Genomic DNA, 14,257 nt, shown 5'->3' on the forward strand with positions numbered 1-14,257 from the left:
GCGATCGGTCAAGTTGAAGCTGACAAGGATCTCGTCCTTGTCTTGAGGATTATCTTGATGTTCCATTCTCCGACTTCTACTTTGCGGACTTTGGACAAAACCCGCCCCCTCCTTGTTCGATTATTCGTCGCAATTTGGAATAGGACAAGGACAAAGCGCTCCTCCTCTCCGCCAGGCGCAGGTGCCACGGGCGCAACCCTCCCCACGGTCCGCAGTTTGGACTGTTTGATCATGGTGTTTAGTCCGCCGCCGCCCCCCAGCATGTTAGCATAGGGCTCAAAATGTCGTTCTGTTATGGCTCATAAACTACATGTCATTCATCTTGATGAGCAAGTTCTTGCGGAGTTGCCGGCGACGCCACCGTGGAGTTTAGTCTGGGCGGCGGCCGACTCTGGCCTCCTCCGTAACGCGGAGCCGGAATCTCCCAGTCTACGGAGCCGGCTAGACAATGGCTTTTCCACGGCTTCCATCCGTGATTCCCTCGACTTACACAATGACCGAGTAAAGAGACTTTAGACTGCTGACCAAGAACAGCGCGTCAATGCAGCCCTTCCAAGTGTAACCGATACCCCAAAATAAAAAAAATCAGCGCTTACTCTCTCTACCGCGCTGCGGCATGTTGGGTAGGTTGTTGAGCCACACGGCTCACTGGAACTCCGTGGAGCTCCGTCTTGTCAAGACCGGGTCTCTCGGGCAAGGTCAAGGGAAGGGAAGGATTTGTATTTGCAAGGCAAAGCTCTCGCAAGAGGCGGTTGATCGACGCTGCCAATGTCACCCGCTCGCTTGGTAGCGGGCGATGAGGAATCCATCACTTCGGGGTGAATTGTCATCAAACACCCCGGGTCGCTCGGGCACCTTACGTGTACCGTACCCCATACCCATGGATGTCTCCTCAACGACGCAACGCAACGCAACCTCATAGCAGTCCGATTAAGGAAAAACACAGGAGCAAGGGTATTTTCTCCGTCCACGGGTACTGAAGCCGTTGGCCTGTCCTGTGCCCCGTGGGAGCAAGGCCCTTGGGGATATTAGGCGAAGCGCCCAAGCAAAGGCCAAGAATGGAGCATGTCGGTTCGAGGGTTAATTACGCGGTCCACGATTAACGGTGGGATTTCTACTACGTAGTTTTGGTGCAGCACAGCACAGCACATGGATGGACAGCAGGCCAGACGTCAATCCGTCAACAGCCGCCGCAAAGAGACAGCACACATTGTAACTAAACCGTTTGGCCGGCGGGCAAACCCCTCTTTCTCCCCCTTGGCGTGTCCCGTCCCCGGCGGATCGAGTCAAACGGAGCGACGCGTCGCCACTGAAGGTGTTTGAACGGTCGTCGTAGTTGAGGGAGGGGCAGGGGTCGGCCGCCAGGGCTAAGCGGCGTCTCGAGTGCACTGGTCCCTCGCTGTCGTCGCGTTCAACTTCGCGCGGGCGCGCTTGTTAAAAAGCTTGGTAGTGAAAGCGGCCGAGATTCCAGTTCTGGAGTGCAACGCTTCTTCGAAAGAGGCGCTACGCTTGTTGATGACAAGTGACATTGTCGTTCCAAAGGGTCCCCTACCCTCCCCCCCTTGACTTGGGGATGCTGCATGTAAGCTGCCACGGGAGAGAGCCAAGGCTCGACAGAGATGAGCCACGCGGATGGCACTGGGGCCGGTTGGGTGAATCATGGTCGTGTTCCATGCTGTTGGGTGTGGAGGGTGCCAGACGGAAGGATTGGGGGGACACTTGGTGGATTAGGCGCGACGGCAATGGGGACTTGGACTGGGGCATCATGGCATGATGGTGATGGATTGCTGTTGTTCATCCGTCTGGGGGCAGCTAAACCCCAACGGTGTGGATAGTCGCCGATGACTCTCTGTTCGCTATCGCCGTGGCCCAGCAGGGCTCTTGGTCAGGCCTGAAGAGCAGCTAGGGAATGGTGTCGTCACACAGCCCTACGAACGAGACGAGCTACTGATCGGCCCGGCCAAAGGTCCCTTTGGGTCAAACTCGATATCTAAGCCAAGTCTTTCCTACTGCTCGACCGGGAAGGCGGTCCTAGAGGCGAGATGGAAGCCTGGGATGGAGATGCTCTGGTTGGCTGTTACTAATTGCCCGTCACGTCGCAAATGATGTAGGTGGTGGTGAGTGACTGAAGCAGCCATGGCTTTGCGAAACCTTTTTTGGAATTGTCTGGGTCCTTTAGAGCATCTCAGTCGGTCGAGGCCGGGGAGGCTCGGGAGTGGAGAGCAACAAGGCCAGGCGATGCTCGCTGCCGCTAGAGACGGACGCGGCAATCGACTCGAGCTTGAGCTATTGTGGGTATCCATGGCATAATTAGCCCGCCTCTGGATTCTGCCTTGGAGCTCCCGTCCAATCACCCCGGAACCTGGCTCGCCGACAGGGCGTGAGTTAGTATGAGTCTAGCGGTCGCCGTTCAAAGGGTCTTCTGCTACTGCTGGAGCACAGCACAGCGCACCGCAGCACAGCGCAGCACGCTGTAGGTTTCAACGGCGACATGGCATTGCTGGTGGCTTGAAGGCTTGCCTTGACTTGATGCTTCTATTTTGCTTCCGCCTTTTTCGCTGCTGCCGGCGGCTGCGCCTGGGCGTTCACACTCTCTCCACCGTTGATGTTACGTGACGAACGACTCACGGGAGCGACAGCAGACGGATACGCAATCCATACCTACCAGAGCATAGCATAGCAGGATGAGAGAACGTGATGCCCAAAAGTATACGCACCGGTACGTACACCTCCAGCCAATGTGCACCGCAATGCAGCAACGGATTCCAGTCATGACGGTCGAGGTGGTATGCCCTTCCCATCCCATGGATCCCAAAGTTGCATTTGACTCTCTGCCTCGAGAGCTCGAATCCCGCTCTTTTGTGCAGACACCACTGCCGCGACACTCCCCTCCCGTCGCACAGATAGAGACAGATCAAATCAAATTGTTAGTTGAACCGCCTTTTCCATGGTGAATCCTTTTGACACAGCTATATCTGATTTGCGAGATTGATCTTGTTTCTTGGTGGGCAAACGGACACGGACACGGAGTTGGCGCTGGTCCATCCGCTCCAAGTCTTTTGCACGGGCCGGGAGGGTAAATGAGCGGCAGTTTCATGTGGTATCATAGGGCTCGTAGTAATTGTCAATGCTCTTGGGAGCAGACGGATACGGCAAAATGAAGCTCAGTGCCTCTCCTCTCCAGTACTCGGGAATCCGATGCGAAGGGGCCAATGGGCTGCCAAAAGACCCCAAATGCGAGACGAATGCGAAGGATGGAAAAGGCGGAGGTACGTACCTTGTTCTGCATTGGGGCTCAGCCAGGTTGTGATGGGATGGGCAAGGAAGGTGCACTCTGTACCCACATGTGTAGCACCTTCCCAGCAGTAACAGCAGCAGCCCTGTGAGGCCAGAGGGGCAGGCAGCGCCAGGCCCAGGGCCCAGGGCCATTTACCCTGCCAGAGGATCCATGTCGCGTCTCTCTTTGCCTCCTCCACCTCCCAAAAGGCGGCCACCACCCAAGACACCACACACACACTTGCACTCGCACACACCCCCTCCCCTCCCATCCAGGACCTTTTTTGGTCTGTGGCCGTGCTGGGGGGTGTGCTTCCCGTGGTGAGGGCGTGCACCTCCAGGGATTGCGACCACACGCCTCCATGCTGCAGTGCAGTTGCGTTGCTCTACCCAGGCAGTACACAGGAACATGGGCCATCCAGCGCTACATGTCCCCCTCAATCGTCCACGCCCCAGCAGCTCCTTCGTCACTCTCAGCTTGGCCTTGGATCCTGTATATTTAATCTACAGCCTCTTCCCCTCACCAGTCTACCCATTCTCCATCGATCTCCAAGTTCATCACCAGCTTCAAGGTTGCTTGCTTGCTCTTGCTCTTGCTCACTCATCTCAATCATCACTCATCTCTTATATATACCCATCACCCTTACTCAATTCGCATTCAAGGACGGACAGAAAGGGCAGACAGCAGGCTTCGGCAGACAGAACAGACAGATCAACTACACAGCTCGTCCCAATTGTGCTTCGGGAACTGTCTAAAGCTTCGTCGTTGAACACAGCGACGACAAACACCTCCACGACGTCTCTCTACTTCAACCCCCAGTCTTCAACTCCAACACACACAATGTCCGTCTTCATGTCACAACCCGCCTACGCCTACGCGGCAGCTCCTCCACCTCCCAGACAGTACTCGGGAACCAGCAGTGCCTTCAGCGCCTCTGCCAACCCCGATGAGGACTGGACCAAGATCTCTGACCTTGCTGAGCGCCGCCGCATTCAGAACCGCATTGCTCAGCGCAACTACCGTATGTCTCAAGTCTGCTGCTCTCACAGCTCCAACTAACACCTCACAGGCAAGAAGCTCAAGCGCCGTCTCGAAGACCTCGAGCGCCGCGCCGGTTCTTCTGACGATGCCGACTCGGACAAGCAGCCCCAGAAGACGACAAAGTCGAAGCGATCGCCCTCCAAGTCTCAAAAGTCGCCGCCCGCCCAGGCCAAGCCCGTGGTTGCTCAGGGCCAGTTCACTCCTCCCATGGAGCCAACTGACGATCTCTTCTTCCCCGGCACCTACGATGACCGGGCCCGCTCCAACAGCCCTCCTCAGTTCACCTACTCGACCTACCCAGCTCCCGATGAGATCCTCCTCGCTCCTTACGGCTCGGCCCAGTCCTACCCTGCCATAACCACGGCCGACGCCTACCCCAACTACCTGACGGCTTCCACCGTGCCCATGACGCTCCCCTCGATGACGCACTTTAGCGACGCCATCAAGCGGGAGTCGTACTCCAGCGACGACGGCCTCGCGCCTTACATGGCTTACAGCTACATGCCTCCCATGGACTTCAACGCCCCAAGCCCCTACGATCAGTCCAACCCTCATGTGAGTTACGCCAGTCAAATGCCCCGCGGGGCTGCTCGAGATCCACGTTGCTGATGGGGTTCCAGACTCCTCCGCTCTCGCACACGTTCGACCATTCGGCCAACTGTTCAGAGGCCGGCTTCGACTATCCCACCACTCCTCTGTCCATGCCCGGCTCGCCCGGTATGATGCACCCTCAATGAGTGTAAAGACGGAGTCATGGGACTGGCCTGGCGACCCGGATCAACCGGGAGCCAAAAGCGAATGAATTTGCACTTTACTCTGGCGTTGGGATGAGCCTCACAAGGCATTACAGCATGGCGGGTTTTGATATTTTTGGATTCTTTCACTCTCCACACTCTTCTTCTTCTTCTCCCCGTGGGTGCCTTGGCTCTGAGCCAGTGGCATCATTCAGGCGATTCACATCGTCTGCCCTCGTTTTTACGCACCAACCATCGAAGGGCTCGACTTGGTTGGCTTGTGACGGCTGCAAAGATGGACGAACGTTATTGATTACTTATCTGGGATGGCGATGGAAAAGAAGATACATGAGGCGTTTATGGCAATCAATCAATGTATGAATTGTACATTTTGGATTACGAATGGACGCAATGGGTGGGATTAGGCAGGCAGGCAGGCTGGGAGCGAGGGATGGAGGCGACGATGGCGGCTGCAGGGTCGGGAGACCCCGGTCCCTTTTTGTTGAGTAGATATCCGCGAGCCATCGGAACAAACAAATTAGATGAAAGGAGAAATGTGCAACAATGTACGAATCAGAGCCTGGCCCGAGCAATGGTGTCAATGTGACTGTCTGATGGATGGATGAGTCGGTTGAAGGATCTAGGACTTGGGACGTGGGCCATGACCATGGGCCTTTGTGTCATGGGCCTCGATCCTACCTAGTATAGGAGATTTGATCCTATGAGGCAGACAAGCAAGTCCTATGTGTGCGACAGGGACCTTGACCGAGAGTCTGGCCTGATCAAAGACACAAATCTCCTTGTCTTGACGGAGCCAAGAACGTAGCTGAGAGCCTGGAAACAGCTGAAAAGCTCGAAACAGATAGCGCTCTGCAGAGCCGCCCATGGCTTGAGAAAAAAAGCCCAAGGCGTGGAAGCGAGGAGAGGGGTCTTGCAGAAACCAGGCTGAGGCGGCTGCGCTATGTGCAAATGCACAAGGACTGTCTAGAACACGCCCGCCCCCCTCCTCCTCGGTCTCGGGTCCTCAGCTGGGGGGGGGGGAGGGGGGGGATGAAAGTCTGCTGGCGTGTGTATTGCGTGTACGTACAACCGAGTTGCACGGTTTGCATCGTTTTTGGGCGGTAAATTCTAAAAGCCCGCCATCCTCTTCTTCTTCCTTGCAGGGACTTGGTCCACGTGCTGGGGGTTGGGAGGGTGAAAGTAGGCTACGGCATAAACGGGCGTCGTTGTTTTTTTCTCTAGTGGACGTGGACGTGTACTATGGACGGTACCATTTCACAAGCTGCATGGAAGATCGGGCTCGGCAGTTCAGAGATCCGAAGGGATTCGGGATAATAGAGATTGCGACTTACAGTACGTATAGTATAGTGTAGTCCGGCATGCTCGGATGCGGACGCGGAGGTTGAATTGACGGCCGTCGTCCGTATGAGCAATGAGACAGGGGTCGTGAGGAGAAGATCAGGCTGTGAAAGAGACTTGCAAAAGGGGGGGTAATGAAAGGTACTGTACTGTACTGTAGCAGAGGAAACACATGCTGTCCTTGTCCTTGCAGTAGTTAGTCGTTTTAGTCGTGTAAAAGGGGGCTGCTTCCATGAGGACGTGTCGATTGGCTTACCTCGTCCAGGGATCGGGCCTAGAATGAGTGAGTGTCGTTATCATCCATGCTGCATTGTCGTAGTAGTAGACTGCTTAGGTGTGAACCTTGATTTTATAGTTGACACCACCCAACAACGCACACACGCAATGAGATGAAATGAAATGAAAATGATTAGAATGCACAATTCAAACTTGTATATCATGTGTTGATGAGCTTTAGACTACGGACCGTCAGTGACTATGCACATAGTGGATATTATGCTCAAACCGAGCTTCTTCCCCTTCTCTCTTTCCCGTCTTGGCATCGGGAGTTGAGAGTCAATTATGTCATTGGGTCTCGGCATCTCATGAAAACGAGTCTAGATCGACAAGGGTTATTGAACAGTCTGGGGAGTTTTAACTTTTTTTTCATCTCCTCTCGACAATCGATAAATAAACAAACATAACACTTCAATTGATTCAATTGACGGCAGGAAGAGATGGCGAACCAATTGACATACCTCTTTGGCGGTGACCGGCAAGTATCTCACCGAATCTATCGTGAAAAAAGCATATACTGATACTGTCTCCAGCCCTTGGTCTCAGGACCTCTGGACTGCTTCTGACGACCGTGTTCGAGGCGGTTCCAGTATCTCCAACCTAACAATCTGCGACCCCCCCTCGCAGGCCATCTTCCACGGCACTCTCGACACCAAGACGCTCGGCGGCGCTGGCTTCGCCTCTCAGCGCACAAAGGGCGACTTGTCCCTCGACCTCTCCCAGACGGAGGGTCTGCAGCTGGACCTAGGCACGGGCAACTCGGAGCAGAAGTTCACCCTCACCGTCAAGGATACGATTCCTGAGAGGAGGGAGGATGGGCGTGATGAGGCTGGCGTGAGCTGGGAGGTGGACTTTGAGCCGCCTGCTGAGGGAGGAATCATTGTCAAGAAGTGGGATGAGTTTAGGGCTACATATCGAGGCAGGGATCTTGATGATCCGAAGCCCTTGGATCTTGGTGACATCAAGAGGATCTCTCTCATGATGCGAAGGTGAGTTTTTCTTGCGCTGGTGGTACTCTGAGCTCTTGTGTTGACATCATATAGCTTCTTTGACCAGCAGGATGGTGATTTCAAGCTCGTCGTCAACTCGATCGCGGCTATTAACAAGACTTTCGACGGAGACGACAGCGATGATGAGGATCTGAGGAAGCCAGCCCGGCGGGATGAGACGGAGGCGCGTCCTTGGTGGAAGATGCTGTTCTGCGGGCTGCTGTAGACATGGTCTCAGCAAGAGATGTATTTCTAGTGGTCAAACCAAGCAGCTGCTTCACAAAATACAAAAGTTGACAGTCATCTTCAAGTCGTCGACGTTGTGCATTTTCTCAATTCGGCCGTTTAGTGTCCCCCGGCCCTTCCGCGCGTCCCGACCCGGAGCTCGTCCGTTCGGCGCGGGGATCGGAGGGGCGGGCCGGCATCGAGCATCCGGTTCGACTCTATTGCGTCACGACTTTTTCAATATGTACTTGTGAGACAAAAGAGGACTGCCCGAACTAAGTCTTATATAGAGGATAACATCCAGTATGAGTGGGTATGGTATCTTTCTGCCTGGTTGAGTTCTTTCATCTGCTTGCAACATCGCCAAAATGCCATCCCTCCTCCGCGCCCTCCTCCCCCCGGTAACGACCGCCCTCGCCCTCCAAGCCGCAGCTGGCCTCCCCTCCATCGCCGCCAAGTCCGATCGCATCTACGACCTAAGCGGCTCCCTCACGTTCCTCGCCGTTGGCGCTCTAAGCCTGTACATGCCGCGCCTCGTCGGACCCGTCATCCCCGGCGTCATCTCCGTCCTGCGCGGCCAAGGACCGACGGTTCTGAGGCACGCCGATTGGAGGCAGCTGGTGCTTACAGGCGCCGTAGCAATTTGGGCGACGCGGTGTAAGCCACTTGACACTACGAAAGATGACATCTGACACATAGTAGTGGGATCATACCTCTTTGCTCGAGTCCTCCAAAACGGCCACGATTCACGCTTCGACGAAATCAAGACGTCGGCACCTAAATTCGCCGGCGCTTTCTTCGGCCAGGCTCTCTGGGTCTCGCTCTGCCTCTCGCCTGTCATCCTCCTCAACGCCGTGCCCCCGGCCGTCCTCTCCGCGGCGGTGCCCAAGCTCCTACTTACAGACGTCCTCGGGCTTACCATCTGGGCTGGCGGCTTCGCATGCGAAGTTATCGCTGATCGACAAAAGAGCGCCTGGCTAAAGGAGAAGAAGGAGAAGCTTCATGATGAGGATTTCATGACTCGAGGGTTGTTCTCTAAAAGGTATGAAATGCTGACAGTTGACTTTGAGTAGGCAATTGACTAACACGCGCAGCCAATTCCCCAACTACTTCGGTGAAATCACCCTCTGGACAGGCATCGCCACTGTCGCCGCTGGTATTCTAGCAAGACAGCCTGTTCAGCTGGCTCTCGGCCTCTCTGGCAGTGCGGGCAGCATACTGACTACGACAGCTCTGTCATATGTCAGCCCTGCCTTTGCGGCGCTCTTGTTGACAAAGGTATCCGGCATCCCATTGAGCGAAGAAAAGTACGACAAGCGATATGGTCATCGTAAGGACTATCAGGAGTGGAAGAAGAACACACCCAAGCTCATCCCTCGGTTCTGGTAATGCATCATGAGATTCATCATGTATCATGGCATGGCAAGAATGGTGTCATGACTTGGTCATTAAATGCTCATTTCATTCATGATGTTCGCTTTTTGGTATTTTACTGCTTCCATGATCCCCCCAACAAAACAATTTGTTACATAGCATCGCATAGCAAATCACACATTACTTGTGGAAAGCCTTGACCCTCTCAACCTCGTCGTAGCTGCCCATGAAGATACCGGCTCGGTCGTGGATGTGCTCGGGCACCACCTCGAGCATTCGCTTCATGTTGTTGTCGACAGCCTGGCCACCAGCTAAAGCCGAGTTAGTATATAGAACCATAAAAATTCAATTGGCACTCACCATTCTCAAACACAAGAGCCATGGGCGCGCACTCGTACAGGATACGGAGCTTGCCCTTGGGGCTCTTCTTGTCGGCGGGGTAAGCAAAGATACCTCCGTAAAGCAGGGTTCGGTAAGCGTCGGCAACCATGGAACCAATGTAACGCGAGCTGTAGGGTTTGCCGTTCTCCTGGGCCAGCTTGAGCGAGTTGAAGTAGCCAATCGTCTTGTCCTCCCAGTACAGGGAGTTACCCTCGTTGACCGAGTAGATGGCACGCGACTTGGGCAGGCGCATGTTGGGGTGCGACAGAATGAACTCGCCGATACCGTTGTCAAGAGTGAAACCGTTGACGGTGCCGCCACGCATGGTGATGACGAGCTGGGCCGAGGCACCGTACATGGTGAAACCGGCAGCCAGCAGCTCAGTTCCGGGCTTCAGGATATCCTCCTTGCAGGCCTTGGAACCGGGGGGAAGCTTGTGAATAGCAAAGATGGTGCCGACGGAGACACCGGCGTCCAGGTTGGAAGAACCGTCAATGGGGTCGCATGCGACAGCATAGTGGGCGTCCTTGGCGTCGCGGAAGTAGATGATCTCGTCCTCCTCCTCAGAGACGAGCAGCGAACACTTGCCCGAGGAGCGCATGGCCTCAATGAAGAGGTCATTGGAGATGACGTCGAGCTTCTTCTGGTCGTCGCCCGTGATGTTGGAGGAACCAGCCAGACCAGTCAGGTTGACGAGGGTGGCGCGTCGGATGTAGTAGGCGATAGACTTGAAAGAGAACTGGAGAGCGTGGCAAAGCAGGCTGAACAGGTGGTTGTCAGTTCGGTATCATGAAAGCCGAGGTAAGCAGCATCATACGTAAAGTCACCAGTAGCCTCAGGGTGCTTGGCCTGCTCCTCAGTGAGGAAGCGAGTGAGGGTCACAATGTTGGTGTTGACCTTCTCGGACTCGTGCATCTTGTTACCGTTGGAAGCCATTGTGTCTGATTTTGGGGGTGTAGGATGTGGAATGAAGGAGAGGGGAAGCTGGAGGAAAGAAGGGACAAGAGCTTAAGCCGAGCACACAAGGTTTAAGCCGTCAAGCAGCAGCAGAGACAATGGCTTATGAGGGTCGTCTGAGGGTATCGCGAAGCGGAAAGGGAGATGAAAGGAGAAGATCAGGAGAAGATCAAGCGGAGGGAGGAGGTAGAAGAAGCAAGTCGGACGAGGAAGTCCGGAACCAAAGACCGAGCAAGAGAACAAGCAAGCAACCGCGTCCGTCCGCAACTTCACGACGGGATGACGATGATACGCCGGCCATCGACGGGCGCTCTACCCTGACAACGGCGAGCGGCGACGAGGAGGTCTCGTGGGGAATTGCACCAACCGCAGGACAGCAAACAGAGCCCTCGCGGCTTCATGGGGGCGTCGTATCGGGTTCACAGCCCTGCGTGACCCGGCAAAGTGTTGCGGGCTGCGGGTGGTACGCAGCGAGTTTCAGCGTCCTCAGCGAGGCCTCGGCGAATCTCAGCGCGGTCCAAGTCCCGAGACGCGGGTCGATTGGGGTACGATTGGGTCATTGCCGGCCGAGGGGAAGCGGCGCAAGAGGATTTCCCGGGGCACTCCAATCTCCAGCCTCCAATGCCCCTCCATCAGAGAGTATTCGAGACGTAAAGGCACGCTACGGGAGCCGCTCCAGGTTGGCGTCGGTCCCGGTTTCTCCCCACATCTTGAGTAATTGGCGTGCCTGCCTTCGGTGGAGAGGAGGGGCATTCGGCTGCTTGCCCAGGTGTCGGTCTCTAAGGGGATCATGGCATTGAGTCTTGACCAGTGACTGAGGACTTTTGATCAAGTCACCGCCACAGCATCCGGCCAATTCCCGCCATCATGATTTCTTCTCCCCTCCCGGTGGGTGGCACGCTCAGATTTCGAGATTGAGCGGGGTGAAGATCCCTGTGGCTGTTCCCAAACCTTCCTCGGAAGAGATTGGGCGGGCGGCGGTTGTCAGATGTCGGAGGTGAGATCCCGAGGTGCAGAAAGCGGGTACCAAAGGTTTGGGGGTTGATGCCTTGCCATTGAGCACTTGCTGCCTGAGGCTTTTAACCCAGCTCCCTATATCACGTGCAACCCCCGCTGGCCTTCCCTTCTTCTTCCTTCGCTCCTCATCCCAATTGGGAAACCCTTCACGGGGCACCGGCGCCGGGTTAAAGGTTATCCGGACGGCCGGGGGGGTCTTGCAGCAGCCAGAATGCAAGGAACGGACAGAGTCCGAAGAGCATGAGAAAGGCGCCAAAAGCGCAACGGGCCCCATCCTGTGCTCTCCTCTCACTGGATCGATACTGCTTCTCAAACAGGAACCAGACCGAGCCTCGGGCACTTGCCGTAGCGATCAATCTCTTTTCCCCAGACCGAAACAACCTGTTATGGATTTTTTTTGCGGGGACGGAAAATGGAAACCAAGATGACGATAGGAGCTTTGTCGTCTGCCCCCTTTTTCTGCTGCCAAAGCTGAACCTGGGCTTAGCTGGATTAAGTACCTATTCTGGCACCACAGCACAGATATGAGCCGTTGGAGAGAGCCGAGTCAAGCTTGTGCTTGTGTTGCTCGCTCGCTCCTGCCCCTCAAGATTAAAAGCTGCCCTCCCGCTCACGAGGGCGGACCTCGGCATGTGAACCCGTTTCCCGGGCTCGGTCAAGTCTCCGATTTTACTCCATCCCACGCCGCGCACGTCTTATTGAATCCATTCCCATTTCCCCAGCTTTTTTTAATAGCATCGACTTGGAACTGTCATCATCTCCATTCTCCATCGGCCAATCCATCTCCATCTCGCCCCATTTCATCACTAATTGCTGGCTCCTCACTAGTGAAGACCGAATCCCGTACTTAGTCCGGCCTTGGTCATCGCCAAATATCGATTGCTGCTGCTGTATAACCTCCGAGCTTTCGCCATCTCGCATCACCATCAACTCTTGATACGACACGTGCTGCTGTAACTCCCATCGATCCCCCATCACCACAACCATGGTCGCCGACGCCCTCATCTACCACCCGACGGTCGCGCACTACCTGCGCTACATGGCCACAACCCTCGGTCGCGACAAGCTCATGCGCGTCCTGCAGTACTTTGCCCGTTTCTACGCCTGGTACCTCCTCCGCACCAACGGCACCCCGGACAAGATCGCCCCCTGGAACACCCTCAAGAAGCAGTTCGGCCTCATGCGCAAGGTCTTCCGTGCTGGCAAGTTTGTCGAGCACTTCAAGGCCGCCGCCACCGCAAGCGACGCCAAGTCCATGGACCCCGTCCTGCGCTACACCTCGGTCGGTCGCCAGCTGGGTTATGCTGGTTACCTGACTTGCGATGCCGCCACTATTCCTGACGCTGTCGGCTTCCGCAAGTGGGATCACGCCAAGCGCTTCCAGAAGGAGGCCTACCGATTCTGGGCCATCGGTATCATGTTCAGCATTGTTGGTCAGCTGTATACTCTGCGCCAGCTGAGCGTGCGAGCATCCAAGGTGGATCTGAAGGAGGGCGAGGGTGTTGTCGAGAGCAAGACCATCTCCATGTAAGTTTGACGTCCACTCCCTTGCGCTCGCCTATCTGGTCATGCGCGCTTGTTACCTCATCATCATGATACATGTACTGACACATGCCAGTGAGCGCGCCGCCGCCAAGAAGCAGCTCTTCTGCGACCTTTGCGATATCTGCGTTCCCGTCTCCGGTCTCGGCTGGGTCGGCTTCCTGGACGACGGCATCGTCGGTCTGACCGGTACCCTTAGCAGTCTTATCGGTGTCTACGGCCAGTGGAAGAAGACGGCGGCTTAATTTACCGTCCATATCCGTCCTTAATCAACCTCCATATTGGCTATCACCATATACACCCACATACCCGCACCCGCCATCCCCTTATGAGCCACTACCAATTCGCGAATCACGCCATCGCCATCCTATTGTGGGAGTTCAGAGTTTCTTTCTTTAATTGTATACTATGGGAAGGGCACCACGGGAGCAACTGATGGCGCCAAGCTCGAGCATCCTTTCTACTTTGTGCGATAGATCCAGGTCCTTTTTGGAACATAAAATCAAACTTGTTTGGTCTTATTCATTTACTTTGAATCAGCCGTGGTCCGCCTCCTCCTTGGGCGAGGGCGTGAATTCTATGTCCGGCTACTGCTTCCTATGACTCACGATGAGCTTGGCCCTTGCCGTTAAATCCGGAATGGTATTGCGCCTTGAATCCGGGCTATCCGTACATGAGGTTGACGCACTCGGTGCTACTTTCTTTCTGGGCGACTTTCTAGTCGCGCGAGTCAAATCTCGCTCTCTTTGATCCTTGCGGGCACCCTTCATTGCATACCCTATCCAAAGGTCGGTAGCCAAACCATGATGAAGACCCCGAGTAGGTATATCCGTAATATTAGTCCACTCTTAAATAGCAAATCGATTCCAAGCGGCAATAACGTCAATGGGGCAGACAAGGTATAGAAAGAGTATCACTCAACCTAGGGTGTCAGTGCAGCTAGCATTGTCATTACATTCTTTCTCTCCGTTTCAAGCATCAGACACCAAACATGGATAGCAAGCCGGTACTCATGAGCAGCTTGTATACCAACTTTTACCGCTGCAGGATATAGTTGTTTTCCTCGGATGATAGCTAAGACTAGG

At 55.0% G+C, this 14,257-nt stretch overlaps 5 protein-coding genes across 5 annotated transcripts; 4 read left to right on the forward strand and 1 right to left on the reverse strand.

The window, feature by feature from the left end:
- Nucleotides 1-4,117: 4,117 nt before the first annotated feature.
- On the forward strand, nucleotides 4,118-5,055 carry LRP88_13238 (bZIP transcription factor; the record flags this gene model as incomplete). The annotated part of the gene is made up of 3 exons (XM_083249613.1): nucleotides 4,118-4,309; nucleotides 4,361-4,873; nucleotides 4,939-5,055. 3 exons carry the CDS (start codon nucleotides 4,118-4,120, stop codon nucleotides 5,053-5,055), a joined length of 822 nt encoding a protein of 273 aa, XP_083093947.1.
- Nucleotides 5,056-7,127: 2,072 nt separating this feature from the next.
- Nucleotides 7,128-7,902, forward strand: LRP88_13239 (complex I intermediate-associated protein 30-domain-containing protein; the record flags this gene model as incomplete). The annotated part of the gene is made up of 3 exons (XM_083249614.1): nucleotides 7,128-7,165; nucleotides 7,221-7,676; nucleotides 7,731-7,902. The coding sequence occupies 3 exons, from the start codon at nucleotides 7,128-7,130 to the stop codon at nucleotides 7,900-7,902; spliced, it is 666 nt and encodes a 221-aa protein (XP_083093948.1).
- Nucleotides 7,903-8,269: 367 nt separating this feature from the next.
- On the forward strand, nucleotides 8,270-9,290 carry LRP88_13240 (uncharacterized protein; the record flags this gene model as incomplete). The annotated part of the gene is made up of 4 exons (XM_083249615.1): nucleotides 8,270-8,491; nucleotides 8,541-8,553; nucleotides 8,604-8,943; nucleotides 8,996-9,290. The coding sequence occupies 4 exons, from the start codon at nucleotides 8,270-8,272 to the stop codon at nucleotides 9,288-9,290; spliced, it is 870 nt and encodes a 289-aa protein (XP_083093949.1).
- Nucleotides 9,291-9,455: 165 nt separating this feature from the next.
- Nucleotides 9,456-10,592, reverse strand: LRP88_13241 (fructose 1,6-bisphosphate 1-phosphatase; the record flags this gene model as incomplete). Its single annotated transcript, XM_083249616.1, has 3 exons — nucleotides 9,456-9,586; nucleotides 9,636-10,417; nucleotides 10,474-10,592. The coding sequence occupies 3 exons, from the start codon at nucleotides 10,590-10,592 to the stop codon at nucleotides 9,456-9,458; spliced, it is 1,032 nt and encodes a 343-aa protein (XP_083093950.1).
- Nucleotides 10,593-12,615: 2,023 nt separating this feature from the next.
- LRP88_13242 (peroxisomal biogenesis factor 11) lies at nucleotides 12,616-13,417 on the forward strand (the record flags this gene model as incomplete). Its single annotated transcript, XM_083249617.1, has 2 exons — nucleotides 12,616-13,157; nucleotides 13,249-13,417. The coding sequence occupies 2 exons, from the start codon at nucleotides 12,616-12,618 to the stop codon at nucleotides 13,415-13,417; spliced, it is 711 nt and encodes a 236-aa protein (XP_083093951.1).
- Between the last annotated feature and the right edge of the window lie 840 nt (nucleotides 13,418-14,257).

Source organism: Fusarium phalaenopsidis (genome assembly GCF_050370095.1).
Source record: "Fusarium phalaenopsidis strain FUZ10S chromosome Unknown contig_32332, whole genome shotgun sequence".
Lineage (NCBI taxonomy): Eukaryota > Fungi > Ascomycota > Sordariomycetes > Hypocreales > Nectriaceae > Fusarium > Fusarium phalaenopsidis.